The sequence below is a fragment of the Dryas octopetala genome, chromosome 7 (assembly GCF_963921425.1).
Source record: "Dryas octopetala chromosome 7, drDryOcto1.1, whole genome shotgun sequence".
NCBI classification, from domain to species: Eukaryota; Viridiplantae; Streptophyta; class Magnoliopsida; order Rosales; family Rosaceae; genus Dryas; species Dryas octopetala.
In genome coordinates, this window is record NC_141372.1 from 6,449,107 (window position 1) to 6,467,026 (window position 17,920).

At 35.0% G+C, this 17,920-nt stretch overlaps 2 protein-coding genes across 3 annotated transcripts; one reads left to right on the top strand and one right to left on the bottom strand.

Moving 5' to 3' along the window:
* Positions 1-5,135: 5,135 nt before the first annotated feature.
* On the top strand, positions 5,136-8,391 carry LOC147279046 (Protein phosphatase 2A regulatory B subunit family protein). Of its 2 annotated transcripts, XM_086250998.1 has the most exons (3): positions 5,136-6,922; positions 7,233-7,556; positions 8,138-8,391. In XM_086250998.1, the coding sequence occupies exons 1-3, from the start codon at positions 5,735-5,737 to the stop codon at positions 8,210-8,212; spliced, it is 1,587 nt and encodes a 528-aa protein (XP_086107124.1). In that variant the 5' UTR covers positions 5,136-5,734; the 3' UTR covers positions 8,213-8,391. The 2 variants fall into 2 exon arrangements, with proteins under 2 accessions (XP_086107124.1, XP_086107125.1); XM_086250999.1 differs by having other exon boundaries at positions 7,233-8,391.
* A 1,019-nt stretch (positions 8,392-9,410) lies between these two features.
* LOC147279047 (cyclin-A2-2-like) lies at positions 9,411-14,970 on the bottom strand. The gene is made up of 12 exons (XM_086250714.1): positions 14,862-14,970; positions 13,242-13,601; positions 12,675-12,963; positions 12,128-12,261; positions 11,769-11,861; positions 11,397-11,530; positions 10,953-11,028; positions 10,614-10,690; positions 10,495-10,528; positions 10,253-10,402; positions 10,024-10,158; positions 9,411-9,805 (listed from the first exon to the last, which is right to left on the bottom strand). Exons 2-12 carry the CDS (start codon positions 13,539-13,541, stop codon positions 9,752-9,754), a joined length of 1,476 nt encoding a protein of 491 aa, XP_086106840.1. The 5' UTR covers positions 13,542-13,601; positions 14,862-14,970; the 3' UTR covers positions 9,411-9,751.
* Positions 14,971-17,920: the final 2,950 nt, after the last annotated feature.

The window sequence follows — 17,920 nt, forward strand, 5'->3', positions numbered from 1 at the left end:
TTTCTTTATTTTTTAGTGTAGCTTTTTTATCCCTTTGGCATTTTGTTGGGGACCATTGGGTGCAAATATCAGAAGCTTCGGTTTCCGTGTGAGCCTTTTTGCAAATATCAATTTCTTCGGGTACCGGAAAAAAAATATCCTTCAACTTTCTGGAAATTTATTAATTAATTAATATGCATTGCGTGCTTAACCTCCTCAGCTTCTTCAAGCTCACAAGTCACACCTGCCTCCCCTCTCCGGTAAAAAGTCCAACGGACCGATTCATGTTATTTTTTTCTCTACTTTTTTTTTTTTTTTGTTGTTTTAAACAAATGTCAAAGTGTCAAACTAATATTATTGTATACGGAAATAACACATATATGGCTATATGAAATGTTTTTTTGATAATATATTGTATATTATATGGTTTTGTTTCTGAGTGGAGAGGAAAATATCATGGCTCGCTTTTTTTGTTTGGTGTCTCTTGGCTTTACGTATAGATTGAGGATGATTCATCATGGCTATCTCCTATAAATTATGTATGTTTCTCATTCTCAATGAAATAAAATATCTTTGACCACCAAAAAAAAAAAAAAAGTAAAAAATTGTTATTCAAAAAAAAATAATAAAGTGGAAATTTTTTAGATAAATTCAAGTCACGTGCAAGATTGACTCACATGTGTCATTGGATAATTATTACAAATTTACAGTTGATTATTGTGAGATTCATTGAATCATTATTAATACTCATTATTTACATATGTGGGACTGTGTAAGTAACTTTATAAATTAATGTCTAAATTGTTGTTTCGTAAATTATATAACAAACAAAAGTGTACTGTACCTACAACAACAAACCATGTTAAATTTCAATGTAAGACAAGATGATGAGTTAAAAAAAAAAACAATTTTTTTATTAATCAACATCTTTTGTTCATGAAATTTGAATTAAGAGCATTCTCCAACAAAGACAAGATAAAATGCCACAAAATTAAATTGTTATTGGCCCCAAAAAAAAAAACTTAATATCTACATGTTTTAAAAATATATATATTGATAGGTTGGATTATAAACTTAGGCTGGATATGAAATTCAGACATATTTATGTTAAATTCATGCAGGTTGAACTATTAACTTTCATTCTTTAGTAAAACTATATCTCAACTTGAGCCGATCAAATTTGATCCGATTGGTAATTTATCAACTCAAACCCAACAAATTTCTCTCTAGCATGTCCGTATGGGTTCAAGTTTCACATTAAGTCTTGATATGTTCGAATGCAATTCAATCCATCCAAGCGAAATAAAAGCATAGATAAGCAGGTGAAATAAGTAAATTGGTTTGCGGATTATGCTTGGGAATGAGAAAATAATTTTATTTTCAAATTTGGTAACTGTAATATAAAATAGAAAAATTTAGAGTTTAATTCATTTTATGAGTATTTATTAGATTAAGACTAGTAGTAATTTAGAATTTTTAATCTAAGTTCTTTTATTTTTTTTCTTTAATGGCTTTATGTTAGGTTTTAACTCCAATATTTTAGAAAAATTTCAGACTTAAAACCTAATGTAAACTATCCATAACCCCCTATTTAGAACTTAATTATTTCAAAACCTCCACCCTTAATATAATTAATTCAAAACCCCCAATTACCTACTTAAACTCTTCCAAAACCCCTTAGTCAACTAACACTCAGCTAAATTTGACTTTTTTTTTTTAATGTTCCTATTATAACCCTAGGTTATACAAAATCAATTTTCAATATATTTTCTCTCATTCTCACGCGCTCTCTCTCTCTCATTTCCGCATCATCTTTCTTCTCTCTGTTCTCTCTCCTCCGCGTGCGGCTGTCGCCGGCGCGTGTGGCGTTGTTCGGCGACGGTTGCCAGCGAGACCACCACCATCAACTTTGTCTTTCTCTCCTCTTCCTCCCTCTGTCATCACTCGCCCCAAATCATGCCAAAACAGCCCAGATCGCCGCGACTCCGATCGGAGGTGTTCGCCGGCGATCTGCCTTTTCCGGCGAAGTTGCAATACTGGACCACCCAAGTCTTCTTCCTCTCGACGTCCTGAGCACAATAGTGGTCTCCGATTCTCCAACTGACCACCGTGGACGGCGACTCGACGCCGAGAAGGTCCGAGACTTACTGTCGTGTCGAAGGAGAGAAGTCGGCGACATCCTTGCCGGCGATCTCTGTGTTCTGGCAGCTAGCGGGTTTTGGAGTTGGCACACTGCTTCTCTGCGCCACCATTGCTGCCCCAAAGGTCGACGATTTCATCTCTGCCTCTCAGCGCAGGTAATACCCATTTTGAAATAGATTTGAGGATTTCATTTTTGCTATTTGGGGATTTCGAAATTCCGACAGCACCATCACCTTTGGAAGCCCGCGGCTTCTCTGTTGTTTTCCAAAATACATATATATGATGAATCAAAATTATTTCAAGCTACAGTTTTGAAGGTAAACATGCATCAGCAGTGAAACTGTATTTGCAGAAACAAGTCTGGGTTCATAAGTCAAGTTCTGGTACGTTTGAAGTTTTTTGTTTCCTTTGAATTAGTGAGCTATTTGCAGACGGTTTGGTTCAAAAGCCCTAATTTGAAATTGATTTGTGAATCTGTTTGTGAAATGTATAATTTGTGAATCTGTTTTAATTGAATTTGTTGTTAATCGGATAGAAATGTGAGTTTTTTAATTGATTTATAAGTATATACAAATTTATTTCATTTATTGATGAAACAGTTTCAGTTCGTGAAACAGTTTCAGTTCGTGAAACATGAGTTTTAAATGAATTTTGAATGAAATTATGGTTCTGAAATATGATGAATCAAATTTGCAGGTAGAAACAGATCGAGGCAATGGCAGCTGTCGTGTACTCGTCGCGCGTGAGGTGATCGGACGACGTTTTATTGTTGGCTACTCCTCTCATCTCAATGACTTGTTGTATTGTTGGTTTTTTTTTTTGATAAGGTTGCTGTGTTCTTTTTAGTGAAACATAATTCAGTAAAGGTTTAACTGTTTTAGTGAAGTGTAATTGTTTTAGTAAAGGTGTAATTGTTTTTTAATTAAGGTGTAATTGCATTTTAGTCGAGGTGTAATTGTTTCATCACTTAATTCAGTTTCAGTAAGTGAATTCATAACTGAATTCTTCAATTTAGTGTAACTGAATTTCTGAAATTCAGTTTCAGTGTAATTGAATTTTTGAAATTCAGTAATTCAGTTTCAATGTAACTGAATTTTTGAACTTCAGTTTCAGTGTAACTGAATTTTTGAAATTCAGTTTTAGTGTAATGAAATTCAATTTCAGTGTTTGATTTTAGTTTTAGTGAAATATTGAGTTATAGCAAAAACTTCAATTCAAAAAAAAAAAAAAAAACAGTTTCACCAAAATACAGTTACAGTGACGTCAGCATGTGTCAGCATGCGTCAGCGCGCGTCAGAAGGGTAATTTAGGATTATAAGTTTTAGGGGGTTTTGAAAGAGTTTCTAGATGGGTGGGAGTTTAGACAAATTGTTTTGGTGAGTAGGGTGTTTAAAATTAGGCACTATAAAACCTAATATGCAGTCTTTACAAAACCCACTTTACACCATAAGAGAGGAGATACTCTTCAAATTGGGAGAGAACTTTATTATAAATTTTAAAAATTTCCTAAAAATAAAGAAGATTTTATTATGAATTAAAAAAAAATTCTTATAAATTAAAAGACTTCATTATGAATTTTAAAAAATTTATAAATTTTAAAACACTCTCGTTCTCCATTTTTAAATTATTTTTCTAAAAAATTCGAGCCTAATCATCTCAATAAAATATGCTTCAAGGAAAAGTAATGCCCCAAAAAAAGAGAAAATTAAACCCTCCAACTAACTTACCAAATGTATAAATATTAAATTCTAAATGTAGAAATATTGATTACCAAAAATACAAATATTGAATACCAAATATATGAATAGTAAATACCAAAAAGTACAAATGGTAAATTCCAAAGGCAAAATGGTATTCAATATTTATGCCTTTAGTATTCAACATATATTTGATATTCACCATTCGGCATATTTGGTATTCAACCTTTGTATCTTTAGTATTCAATATTAGAGGAGTGCTCTAAAACTAATTAGTTAGTAAGTTAATATAAAACTAACCATGCTTTTGGGACTACCACATAACTAATTTTATAATCCGAACCGTCAATTATTTAGGTCATACTTCAAAGATCATCATTACAAAAAATCAACTAAATCGGAAATCATTTAATCATCTAATTTAGATCAAATAAATAGACGATCAATGTTTTCGATAAAAACATATAAATAGTTGTTGTTATAATCAAATGACTAAATGATTTTCGAATTTAAAGATTTTTACAGGATGATCTTTCAAGTAGAGCCTAAAAAATAGACGGTTCGGATTTTGAGATTACATTGTGTAGTGGGCCCAACATGATGATTAGCTTTGTATTAACTCACTAATTAGTTAGTTTTAGAACATTCTTGTTCAATATTATAACATACGATTACAAACGAAAATATGAAGTCTTTGTGTTCGAAGACTTGACAAGAAAATTTTAAAATGAATTGATTTGTATTAGTTTTTAACATGTCTCATATTTTATCATTGTATTTACTGATTTTAAACACTATCAAATTTAAAAACGAACCGATTTGTATTATTTTTTAACACTCTCATACTTTATCATTGTATTCACTGATTTAGCCTTAAAATAAAAACATAACCTAATTAAATACACAATTTTTTACCTGCATCATAAAACGTTAAGCGTGTCGCAGTCTCTATTATAATTCGCGAGACATTGTGATTTACGAAGTACGAGAAGTACATACCTGTCGAAAAACAGAACAATCTCATCATCCAGCACACACAAAATGGCAAAACCCTTTTTCACCCACCAAAAATTAAAACAAACAAAAAACAGTTCCACTTTTTTATTTTAAAAAATCACACCTAATTCCATTTCATTATTACTCACTGTCCTAATAAGACACCCTGCATTTTCCGAGAAAATGCCATAATTTTCTCGCCCACCGTGGCAATCCCACCAAAAAAAAAAAAAACACAAAGAAAGAGAAAACAGTAAAACACCAAAGATGGGTCCATAATAACTTCTCTTTCATGGAGATCACAAAACAATAATCTGCAACACCCATAGTAACAAAATAAGAACTTCTTAGATCTCCATCTAAGAAAATCTGTCTCTTTTTTATTTTCCTTCCCTATCTGCAAAAAAAAAAAAAAAAATCATTTTTGTGAATCTTTCAATGATGCCTTTGAGATTCAACTTTGCAATCAACAACCTGAAATAACCCCACCACTCCTTCAATCTTTACGCACATATATATGTACATTTATGTGTGTTCCTCTCCCTCCCCAAATTTATTGAGAGGTTTCATGTTTGATGGGTGAGCTTGAAATGTAAGACAACTTGTATGAAAACCTCAAGTTTCATTGTTGTTGGTGTCTCTGTTTCTGGGTTCAGAATCTAGAATTCTAGATACCCACATTCTCAAGATCTGATATTTCATCAATGCCCACTTCAATTTCAAAACTTTACCTTTTCTTCAGTTCCCTAACCATTAAATCTCATACATTGTGTCTCTTTGTCCCAAATTTTAACCCAGATCTATGACAAAGATCTAGGTTAGGGTTTGTTTCCTAATTTGGTAAATTTATCAATCTAACCCCAAATGGGTTTGATCTGAGTTTCTCTGTGTTTGATTGATATTACATAAACCCCACCACAATGCTCAAGCAATTCCTCAGTAAGCTCCCGCGGAAGGCGCTGAAATCGGACTCGGCGGACCGGCCCGAGTCACCGCGAACCAGCACGCCCCGGTCCAGCTCCCGGACCGGCCCGTCGGGCTTGGGCAGCGGGACGCCTCGATCCGGTGGTGGGAATAATTCGGTCTCGGCCCGACCCAATGGCCCGAAACGCATGTCCTCGGCGGTGTTCCCGGCGAGCGTGGTGGCCGGAATCGAGCCCTTGGTTCCCTTCAAGGACGTGCCCAATTTGGAGAAGATGAACCTCTTTGTGAGCAAGGTGAGCCTTTGCTGTGTCACATTTGATTTCACAAACCCATGTAAGAATTCAATAGAGAAAGATGTTAAAAGGCAGACATTGCTTGAACTTGTGGACTTTGTAGCATCTGGGTCAATGAAATTTAGTGAGCCTGCGATTCTCGCAACCTGTAGAATGTGTGCTATTAATCTGTTCAGAGTTTTCCCGCCTAATTATCGGTCGCATTCGAATGGTGGTGGGGGAGAAAATGATGATGATGAGCCAATGTTCGACCCCGCTTGGCCACATTTGCAAATTGTGTATGAATTGCTGCTTAAATTCGTCACTTCTTCATGTCTCGATGCCAAAATAGCGAAGAAGTATGTAGACCATTCGTTTATTTTGAGATTGCTTGACTTGTTTGATTCCGAGGACCCTAGGGAAAGAGACTGTTTGAAGACCATTCTGCATAGGATTTATGGGAAGTTCATGGTTCACAGGCCGTTCGTTCGCAAGTCCATAAACAACATATTCTATCGGTTTTTGTTTGAGGCTGATAAACATAATGGGATTGCTGAGTTACTGGAGATATTCGGGAGTATTATTAGTGGGTTTGCATTGCCGTTGAAAGAGGAGCACAGGATATTCTTGTGGAGGGTTTTGATTCCTATGCATAAGCCTAAGAATTTGGGGTCTTACTTTCAACAGTTGTCCTACTGTGTCACACAGTTTATAGAGAAGGAGCCAAAGTTGGCAAGTGTTGTTATAAAGGGTTTGTTGAAATACTGGCCAATAACGAATAGTCAGAAAGAGGTGATGTTCTTGGGTGAGTTAGAAGAGATTTTGGAGGCAGTTAACATGGTGGAATTTCAGAAGGTCATGGTCCCCTTGTTCTGCCGGATTGGATGTTGCATCAACAGTTTCCACTTCCAGGTATTCCCTTCAAGTTCTTTTAATTTTCATCTCCTTCAATGGGAAGCATCTATTCTGAAGTAGATTTTGCACTGAAGTTTTATGATGAACTTTGTGAATGCATACATTTTTGTTAAGGAGTTTGATGATTGCTTCATGTGTTTGTGGAACTTTAAACAATTATTAGGATCGTGTTCATTTTACATGATATAGGCCTGTTAAGGTTGGTTATCACTAGAGGCTAGAGCATTTTGGGATGCTTCATACTTGGTTAAGCTCATTCCTTGGAAAAGAATCTGCAACTTATTTATTTTTCTTTTACATGTTTCAGGTGTCTGAAAGAGCCCTTTTCTTTTGGAACAATGACCACATTGTCAACTTAATTGCACATAACTGTCAAGTGATTCTGCCCATCATTTTACCAGCCTTGGAGAAGAATGGCCATAGCCACTGGAACCAAGCAGTGCTCAACTTAAGTCTAAATGTCAGAAAGATGTTTGTAGAGATGGATGATCAGCTATTCCTCTCCATCCATGCCCAATATATGGAGGAAGAAGCAAAGCTAAGCTCGGAAGCTAAGAAGCGGAAGGAAGCGTGGGAACGATTAGAGAACGCAGCCAGTCTCCAGCCAATAACTGGAAATACTGCTGTTCTGGTAACTTCTCCCCTAGCAACCTCAATTGCCTGTTAAAATATTAACTCTTTTGAACGCTGATGTTATCCCAAGCCTTCTTCTTTTCCCTTGTTTCCTCTCTTTATGGTGGTTGGGAGATAAACCAAATGTTTGGATATGGCTGTAGTTTTGGGTGGGATTTTATTTTTGTGATGGTCCTTTAACAGCCAGTTGTTGTAACCTTTTTCCATCTTGTGTTCCCCTACTGCTGTGTGGGACGTTAATTGCCTGCTCAGACGGGTTCTGGGAAGGGCCATGCAGTGGAATTTCCACAATTTTCTGTACTACTAGCTTAATTGGCTGATTCCATTTTGCCCCCATCTCTAACCTCCTCTGTCTCTCTCTCTGATGATGCACTGTTTCTTCCTCAGACCCAAGTTATAAATCAATCACAGACCAAATTAAATTGATTGCCTTTTGTTTTAAGAACCATTGTAATATTATTGATGGCTGTACCTGCAATGCAAATTCCGACGTAGTCTAATCATCTTTCGGGGTATCCACAAGCCCATGGTAGAAGTAGAAAAAGCATACCATGTCTGATCCTCTGATGTCCATTGCAGAGTGTTCAACATCTTGAGCTCTCTTGGGCCACCATTTCAAGTATTTGGTTTCCTTGCAAACTGGAGCATAGATGAAAAGGCAAGGATTACCATGACCCATCAGGTTGATAGATGGGAAACAAGAGCTGATACATCTTTCTCAAGCTGCTCCAACTTCTAGACTCCAGGTTTCAAGGGCTTTGTCAATGAATTCAAATGAAAGATGGCGGGAAATAGAGTAGTACTGGAGTGGTTGAGTTTGTATATTGCAATTTAACTATTTAAGCAAGGGTGCTCTGTAGACTCTGGAAATTCGGAATTTAATACCAGTTTTTCCCTTTGGTAAAGGACTTAAAATCGTAATCACTAAACAATAAAATAATTCTAAGAACATTTTAAAAAAGTAAAAGTTGAATAAAAAGAGATATGAAAAGGGTGGTGCAGTCCCTCATCAGCGGTGATGGTGGGGGTCGACAAGGTTCTCTCCGATGTCTCTTCCACCACCTCCCTCTCCTACCTCCCTCCCCTACCTCCCTCCTTCCCTCCCGCTTCTCTCGTCCCTCTATTCTTCCTGTGTTGGCCTTTTCGTTCGGTAGTGAGGGACGGAGGAAGAGAAGAGAAAAGTAATAAAAAAGTGATAATTACCATGATGGCCGGCGACCTTAGCCAACTATACAACCAACCCAACCCGACCTTAATTTTATGGCTCGGTACAACTTTGAAACAACCTACGGCAGCTTTGTTGTAGAATGCTCTTTTTTTTTTATGAAGTAAAATGCATATATTTCAATTATCGGTTTGTTTCGACGGGAATTTTTCAAGTTGAAACAAGTTTAAAAACTTTGTAAAGCATATTTTTCTTGATTATATTTTGTTTATATAGCTTCAACCAAGCTTGAGGATTGAAAAACAGTCCTTTCATTCTTAAATAAGAAAAAAAAATTTGATAACTAGGAAAATGCTTTTATGTTTATGAAAAGTATTTCACCATTGACACAAACAAGGCTAAGGATAGAGGGCCCTGAAGGAAGGGCTCATGCTTTTGATTCATTAACCGGGCAAAACAAACACACACACACACATCTCTCTCTCTCTCTCTCTCTCTCTCTCTCTCTCTCTCCTGCCAATGTATACCACTGTAGCACACATCTTGATGAAGATATATCAGTATGCGGGTTGTATATTAATATGGGCTAAACAGAACGACAGTAATAGAAATGATAGATAAACTATTCTTAATTTTTTTTTGTTTTCATATATGAAGGTTTTGGATACAAAATAATGGAGCTACATTTCCTGTTGCGAACTTGCAACCCAGCGCATGGTCGCTTTTAAAACCTCCCATGTGCTGAGGAGTTTAGTAAATTATTTTTCCAACAGGCAAACACAATTGGTCTGTCCTAAATGTGTCTTGCTCTCTAAAACAATGGTTTTACAAAGACAGATCTGGAAGCACCAGAATGAGATCACATTTAACAACATACAGACAGAGACAGAGACAAGGTTAGATGAAAAGTTGAATTTTCATTTTGGAGATCTGGATGATGACCCCCAAAGTACTGGAATGCAGAGAGCTTTCCCAACTGATAAGGATCCTGATTCAAACCTTTAAAAAGACTCAGCTATTGTTGATCTTCAGAAGAGTGAACCAACTCGTTGTGTGGAGGTTAGAGTAGCCACAGACTTGAACTGTCAAGACAAGAATTAAATCAGAATACTGAATCTCAGTGGTGCTAAACTAAATATTAGTTTAAGATTTGCATGCCATTTCAGGAATCTACAAGCCTATATGAGGACCTCAGAGTTTCCGAAGATACCGAAGGCTTGGTAATAACTGAATGAAATGTAAACGTATTCTACCCAGAATTGGTCAATTGGAAAACAAACGATGTTATATAGCCATATACCTTCTGGTGTCTATACTTATCGCGTATAGCATTTAGGGAACAGCCGCTGGTGTTCAATTGCAAATCTTCCAGTGCAACAACGGTAGTTTTGAGCTGTGATGTTTTGTAGGAGGTATAGTGCTCTAAAGTAGGGTTCTGCAAGAAGTAAACATGAACATTTTTTTCAGACAATTTTCAGGAAAAATATAAGTGAAAACCTCAATTACAAGGGAGGCACAAAAATGCCGACCCATGGATGGTCTGACTGATTGAGTGTCCATCTGGCAAGGAACACAGCAGAGGCAGCTATGAGGGAAGGTAGGAACTTCAGGAAGCCGTATTCAGCAAGAGTCAATTCTGCTAAATAATTTGCCAAGAACTCCAGTTCAACACAAGGAACCTGCATATCAAAATTAATCGAAATGTAACCATTTTCTTGTATGAGATTGATTTTTCAGAAGTTAAACTGGGGACAACAAATGCACAGAATACCTTATAAGAAGCTTGTGCTGCTTGAATGAATCTCCTGAAACCCAAAAATCGGTTTATTGAGTTCACTTCAAATGGCATTTTTTTTCAACAACATAGGTAAAGTGTGGTGAGTGCATTACCTAAGAAATGTTTTTGTGGTCGGAACGGATAATTGGAAGTGCAAGAAATTCAGAACTTGACTCTCCATTTCTATTACCTGCAAGATTTAATTAGGAACTTATATATCAGTATATATAACTAGTGATGCTATCCAGAGATAAATTTGGACCCAGCACCCATATAGGAGAGTTGGCTTAAGGTTTGGTCATAGACTCATATGCAATAAAAACCAACTGCAACACCCAGAAGGGTCATACACTTAAGTTGATGGAAATAAGGGAAGTCCAGAAGGCTGATAAGCATGCATGGAAAAGCCAAGACTAGTCATAATTAGACATTTCAGGTAGCCCAGAGCATACCTGTTCTCTTGAGTAAGTGTTGTCTGTGATGAAGCAAAATTCTTCCACTCGTGGTGCACAGATTTCTTCATACTTCCTTTGAGTCATAACAAATAACACATACACCTTAGGTGTCAGAACAATATTTAGAAACATAGACATAATGCCTAGCATAAATAATACCAAATGCATTCAAATTGTTCAGAATATATTCACCTCAAGCAATGTAAAGATAAAATAATGAAGAGAAATATACTGTTATTGCTTCCTTGTTCAGATGCATGTGCAAGTGCACACACCACACAAACACATATAAAGAAGTGTGTATCATTTCTACCAAATATGACTTCATCAAATAGCCAAATTTAAAATTCCATATAAGGGTTTTTTTTAATAATAAATTAAATATATATACAACATTCATCACATTTTACTACAACCATCTCCCATTCACCTAATACTTACGAGGCAATTAACATGCAAGTGACTCCAAGCAGCTGGAGCCTTTGTTTTTCAACATAATTGTGAGAGAGAAACCGATCAATGAGATTCACTGTGAGGTACAGTGTATCTGGAACCAGCTTATATTCTTCAGAAACCTGAAAGAGACGCAAGTTAAGGGTAAGTGATACCATCAATTTATATAGCACCAAAAATGGGCTCATATTCAGTTAGAGAAAGAAGAAAAGTTGGACTGGTATTCTTTCAGACTGATGTACAGGTTTTTCAATATCTCATTTAAGAAGAGATTAGTATGGATGCCTTCAAGCAAGCAAGGGAATGCCATATCATAGCAATACTATAGCCATTTGTATAAGTACATTCGATGATACTGACCTCCACAAGCCAATCAATCAAAATTCCTCGCATGCTTGAAGTAATATCATGCTGCAACCTTTCCATATAATTAGTTGATGGTCTTCGCTCTAGCTGATGAAGAATAAATTTTCACTAAAAGTCAGAATCAATTATATTTTTTATGGACAGCAAATTAGTAGCTTAGTAGTCCTTTTCTTTCCCAAGCACAACATAAATATGAATTAATTCATCAAAGAAGCGGAAACTTATGCTATGTTTAAAATTATATTGGAAACCTTGTGTTTCTCTCTCCTATGAATACAAGTGAAGATTAAAGTGCAAGAACTTTATTATAACATAATAAAGTCAATACAGTAGTAAATGGCTGCAACACAAACCTCTGTAATGCATATATTACTGTATACATCAGGGGCATATAAGCTGCATGCTTGAGGATCTTTTAAGTTTGAGTCAATGTCCACAATGTCTGGGTCATTTGAGGATCCCAATGTCTCGCAGACCATATTTTCTTCTGCATAGTCCAATCAAAACATAATCATGCTTTGCTATTATGAACATACAAACAGAAGTCAGTAATGTAGAGATTATTATTGTGACCGAGCAGTGATCTTCTTTCTCCAACTAAGGAAATTCCATTATTGCCAAAATATTCACCAACAGGTTGCCTTTTTCACATCCCCTTTAAAGCCAATGGAATTTCCTTGTTAACTAATTTATTGAAATTTCAACACTAAGAAGGCTCAAATTTTCAGTCGGAAGGCTCAGAACAAAAATAGTGAACAAATTTCAACTTGTCATCTTAGACTTTAAAAGCATCTCTCTTATGAAGTATAGGTGGGAGTGGGTAGTGTAAGTTGGTCAGTTTAAGAAGATAAATAGTATACTGTTGCACGCTTGTGAACAAAACTGAAACAAAAAATAGACCTTTCTTTATGAAGCTCTTAAGTACAGCGGGTCCTATGGAAGGCTGTATTGGAAGCATCAGATCTGCTCTTCTATGTTGTCTCAAGGTATGACACATACTCTGGGGTGCTGGCCCTTTTTTTTTCAACTTTACTGGCAAAGTGGGCTCTTGTGGTTCTGCCACCCTTATTTTGGATAATTCTTCAGCTAACTTTGTTTTTGCATCCTCTTGAACCATTGGAATTTCTTCAGAGACATTTGAGGCTACCTTGACATTCTTTGAAAGACCTCTTCTGGCCTGCTTTCCAGTCTATCAGTAGCAAAAACCAACAAAATCTAAGTTAGAATTACTTAACAAGGATAGAGATATGTTAAATTTGGTAGAAAACATACAGAAGCATGCTAGATCCTATTTATGCTTAAAATAAGGCTGTTTGCCACAAACAATCAGCCATATCCTCATTTTCATGTATGGGGTAACAGTTAAATTATATTTAAAACCATGTAAGGTTCCTGGAAAAACATAATATTCATTGACAATTCAGAATTTGCACATAGGGTTAGAAACTGAAAGATGGAAACCTGTACCTGAATTTGAGATGCATCAGTGCAATTCACGTATGAATCTTCATAGATGATGTTTGTTACATCTTTAAGCACTGCCCTTCTTTTATGCTGCAAGCCAACTGTGGTAATCGAAGAAGCTTTGCTCTCATCTGATGCTGCTCTTTTAGAATTTGCTCGAAGACCAGGCTTCTGATCTTGTTTAAAGAAAGGTTTTGAGGAGGAGAGTACCTCTCCTGATAAGCCAAAGGCTTTAGCCCGTGCTCGTGTGATTCGGACAGTAGGCTCTTCAACTTTGGCAGCATTTATATTTTCTTTATTCATATTTGCATGCCTTGTAGAAGAGCAACAAATGAATTCAGAACGAATTCTTGTTCATTGAACCTGCATTTTCAAGTAAGTCGATGTCAAATTATGGGAACAGTAGATACAGTGTAAAATTCAACACAAACAAGCATAACAAATCAACTCAAGAAAGCATTCCGCGCAATCAGAAAAATATGCCCTTTATGGTCATTAACAGAAATACAATTCGTCCATTATACTTTGCACAAGTTGATATCTCATGTTAAGCCATAGACTATTATCCATTTCCCACATCATAACAGAGACTGGGAAGGCTCATTTATCCCAACAATAAATCTAACAATTTTCTATATATTAAAACAAATCATGGTTTTTTACTGTTTTACTTCGGAAAAATGAGTTAGGATTAAGATAGATCAACAGTTTGATCCAAACCCATAACAAATTGCGATAACAGAGACTAGGAAGGCTTATTTGTCCCAAAAATAAATCTACCCATTTTCTATATATTAAAAAAAATCATGGTTTTTTACTCTGTTTTCCTTTGGCAAAATGAATTAGGATTAAGATAGATCAAAAGTTTGATCCTTTACAATGTAACCAGAAATCCCATAACAGTTTGCAAAGTTAAAGGCAACACAAGGCCTTGACATGAAGCTTAACACAAAAGGGTCCCATACCAAAACCATAAAATAGTTTTCCAGCTCGCGATTATACTTAGTTTTTTGATAGTGATAAAACTTTGAGAAATGGAAGAAAACAACTGCTATAATCCAAAAAAAAAAAAATCCACAGTTTGTTGCTGTTTTTACTTGAAGGTGAGGAGCTGACCTCGACCAAGCCCATTTGAAGGCCCAGTTGACTGGCATTTATAGTTTTTCGGGCTTCCTAATGCATGAAAGACAAATGCTTCGAAATCCTCTTTTTCTCTGACACATTTTCCCAGTCACCAAACAGAAGACCACTTTACCAAAAAAAAGAAGAAGAAGCACCATAAAAATCAAACCCCAAAACCCTAATCTCTTCAAAATTTTCAGCCATCAGCACAACATCAAACCATAGCCAAAATCAAAACAAACAAACAAACACATTTGCCAAAAAACGCAGTAAATTTCAAACCAAGAGCAAGCCAAAAAAAAATAAAAACGTAAAAATGGAAAAAAGAAAATGAAAGAACAAAACTGAGAAGAGCCAGCGCCCAGATCTATGTAGCGAGCAGCGTAAAACGCCGTCGTTTCCATTACATAGAGACGAAGGCTCAAACACATAGAACGCATACATACATAAAACTCTATGTGCGTGTGGCTGTGAAGAAGAAGAGTGTGGAGCTGAGCTTACTCTGTTGGTGGGAGCTCCGACGACACCTTCGGTGACGGTTCGAAGAGCTCTGCACAGTTAGAGAGAGAGAGAGCGAGGAGAGAGATAGAGAGAGAAAGAGAGGCTCAGCTTCAGACAAAGAAATTGTATAGAGAGAGTGTGAGTGTTTGATATAAAGGGAGAGGAGGAGAGCGTGAGCGACTGAGCGGGACGGGTTTACAGTTTGAACTTCTAAAATCCAAATGGAAGCAAAAAACTATTTCTTTTTGTTTTTTCTCCTGCAGAGCGCCCTTTTGTATTATTTATTACTATTTCATTCTTTTTCAACACATGTTATTCATTTGAAGGGGAAATTTTCTCAAAGACTATGCATGTTACATTCTTAGATTGTTAATTAGATTCTCGTCAATTTTATATATGAGTGTTGCCTTAATCTAATTATTAAGATTTCTTATAATTATTTAATTTGTAAGTACCTTTTTTCGAATTTCAATTGCTATTGTTGGAAAGTATAAAATGATATATTGGAAAGTTGTAAACCTCGTAATGCAGTTCCTTAGTTTTCTTTTTTGGGCAATTTGGCTCTCGTATTACCAAAACAAGAGAAAAGATCAAATTATCAAATACATGGTGGGTGCATCACATACCATGTATTGCTTAACAAAAGTTTTATTAAGTGTTTAAGCAAATTTTCTCAATTTTATTGTGTCATTGTTTGTGATTATATATATTCTAGTTTAAGATATTATATTCTTTATTCAATATGATTAGAGATTATTTTTTCATTACCCAACAAAAAGAAGTTGGATAATAGTATAGTTGATGGACTTTTTTTATTTGTTTTGTCTTCTTCTTCTTGATCAATTGTGGTATAAAAAATTAGATATTTAAATATGTAATATTAAATACTATGTGAAATGAGTTATGCTCCAAGCCTCCAACCACCCGTTTGATTAACATTTATCCATTTTCTTTTATATATCATCGACTCTACCGCAAGCAATGGCACGCTGACCTCTAATATTGTGGTCTACTGTCGACTCTATGAAAATTTGAATGGTACTATTCACAAATGCTAGATGCCAAAATATGAGGCTAGCTAGCTTGTCCCAACTCCCAACTCCCAAGTCAGACCTAATGAATTAGTCTACCTACTATGGCATCTCATGCATAGTGATATGTGTAGTTTTGATCACATTATCATCAGCCGTTGGATCAAAATTCATTATCGTTTTAAATTTGTTTTGACTTTTGAATGATCAAATTTTACATTTTAAAACTAGTTTTAACGGTTGATGATGTGTATTTTCATTATCATGGATGATTATGTGATCGAGATTCGTTATATGTTAAAACATGTATACAACTATACATCATGCATACAAAATTACAAATACACACAATTTACTCAGTGATAGAAATGGAAAATGATTTGACAAAAAAAAAAAAAAAAGAAATGGAAAATGTTTGACTTAAAAAAATATAACAATATTGGTTTTTTTTTTTTTTTTTGGGTTAAGAGGGTTGACTTATGGACCGGTTGATCGAGACAAAATGATACTAATCAACACAAATGATAACACATAATTAGAGTGTTCCAGCACTATACAGACAGTTTATTGTTGGTTTGAAGAAGGAAATTATGTTGTTTTGGTCATTTTAAAAGTTTCCTGCCTCCCCATTTGAGAGGGAACTGATAAAAAGTCAAATAAATTTCACATAGATTTTGTATTAGATTTCCCTTAAATTTGGTATTAGATTTCCCATGTATTTGGTATTAGATTTCATATGAATTTGAACATTGAGACACATTAAAGTTCTCATTGTGACCAAATTTGGATTGGGTATTTCAGTTTAATTTGGCCTAACTAAACTCAGTTGATGGCCAAAAAAAAAACTCAATTTCCAGCTGGGTTTTCTTCTACGTTGACAAATCAATCATTTTGATTAATTGGACACAAGTAATGTTAAGACTGGTCCAGCTTGACGTGTGGTGATCATAGGTAAGGTTCAATTGCTTTGGTTTAAGCAGAAAAGGAAAGGTTTTTAAGTTTTTTTTTTTTTTGTTTTTCTAATTATTTCCACAAGTTCAGGTCGCAATGCCTAATTAATTGGCTGTGGAAATGGCCAATTCAATGTAATATATCCATTTGCTTAAATAGGATTTTATAGAATTTATTTTGTGTCAGAAAAGTGGGAATTATTTATATCAGACAGTATAGGTTGATGGATCATCCACAAGGTTAGATGATTCTCCATCAATTCATAACGAATTAACGATACTCTTTTATGACAAACTTGCTTAAATAATCATACCTTAGATCGTGTTTTTTATTTTTATTTCCATTTTAAACAAGTTAAATATGAAAAAATGATTACAGAAATCAATTTTTTTATTCTAATGATTAGAGAAATAAACGATAGAGACAAAATATATAACAAAGGTTAGAGGTAAATACAAAAATATGGTAAATATATGGAATTAAAAACCATTAAAAATTGTCTGTGTATGTTTTAATTGTTATAAAAAATATTTCTATATATTAATTTTTTTTTCTTTTTCCCTTGTTTATAAGTTTATAATACATTTCTTTGTTTACTCACATTCATCTGTCTTTAAAAAATAAAAAATAAAATAGAAAAGATAAATGAAAGTTACTCGCATTTCTTCCTTTATTCACATTCATGTCTCTTTAGTGAAAGTTATAATTTTGGATTCAGTTATGCACTCTTACAAGATTTTGACATATGATGGACTTTTAAATCTAATGAAAAATTCCGAAGACACCTAATAATGTGTAATGCCACTTGGATCCAATGCATAATCCAACATTTTTGTGACAAAATTGTAAGAGAAGAAAAAACAAATTGATGGTAAGAAATTTACTACGGCTCATACCATAATTGCAAGAGAAGCAAAATCATCTTTTTTGAAGAAAATTTGATAGATAAAAAAAAAAATTTAAATTTTTTTTTATTTTGATAAGTTAAGATCGATTCAAAAAAACTTATTATCACCGTAGATAACATGGTGACAAATTATGTCTTTCAAGGGACATCTGGTTATTATCTTATGAAAA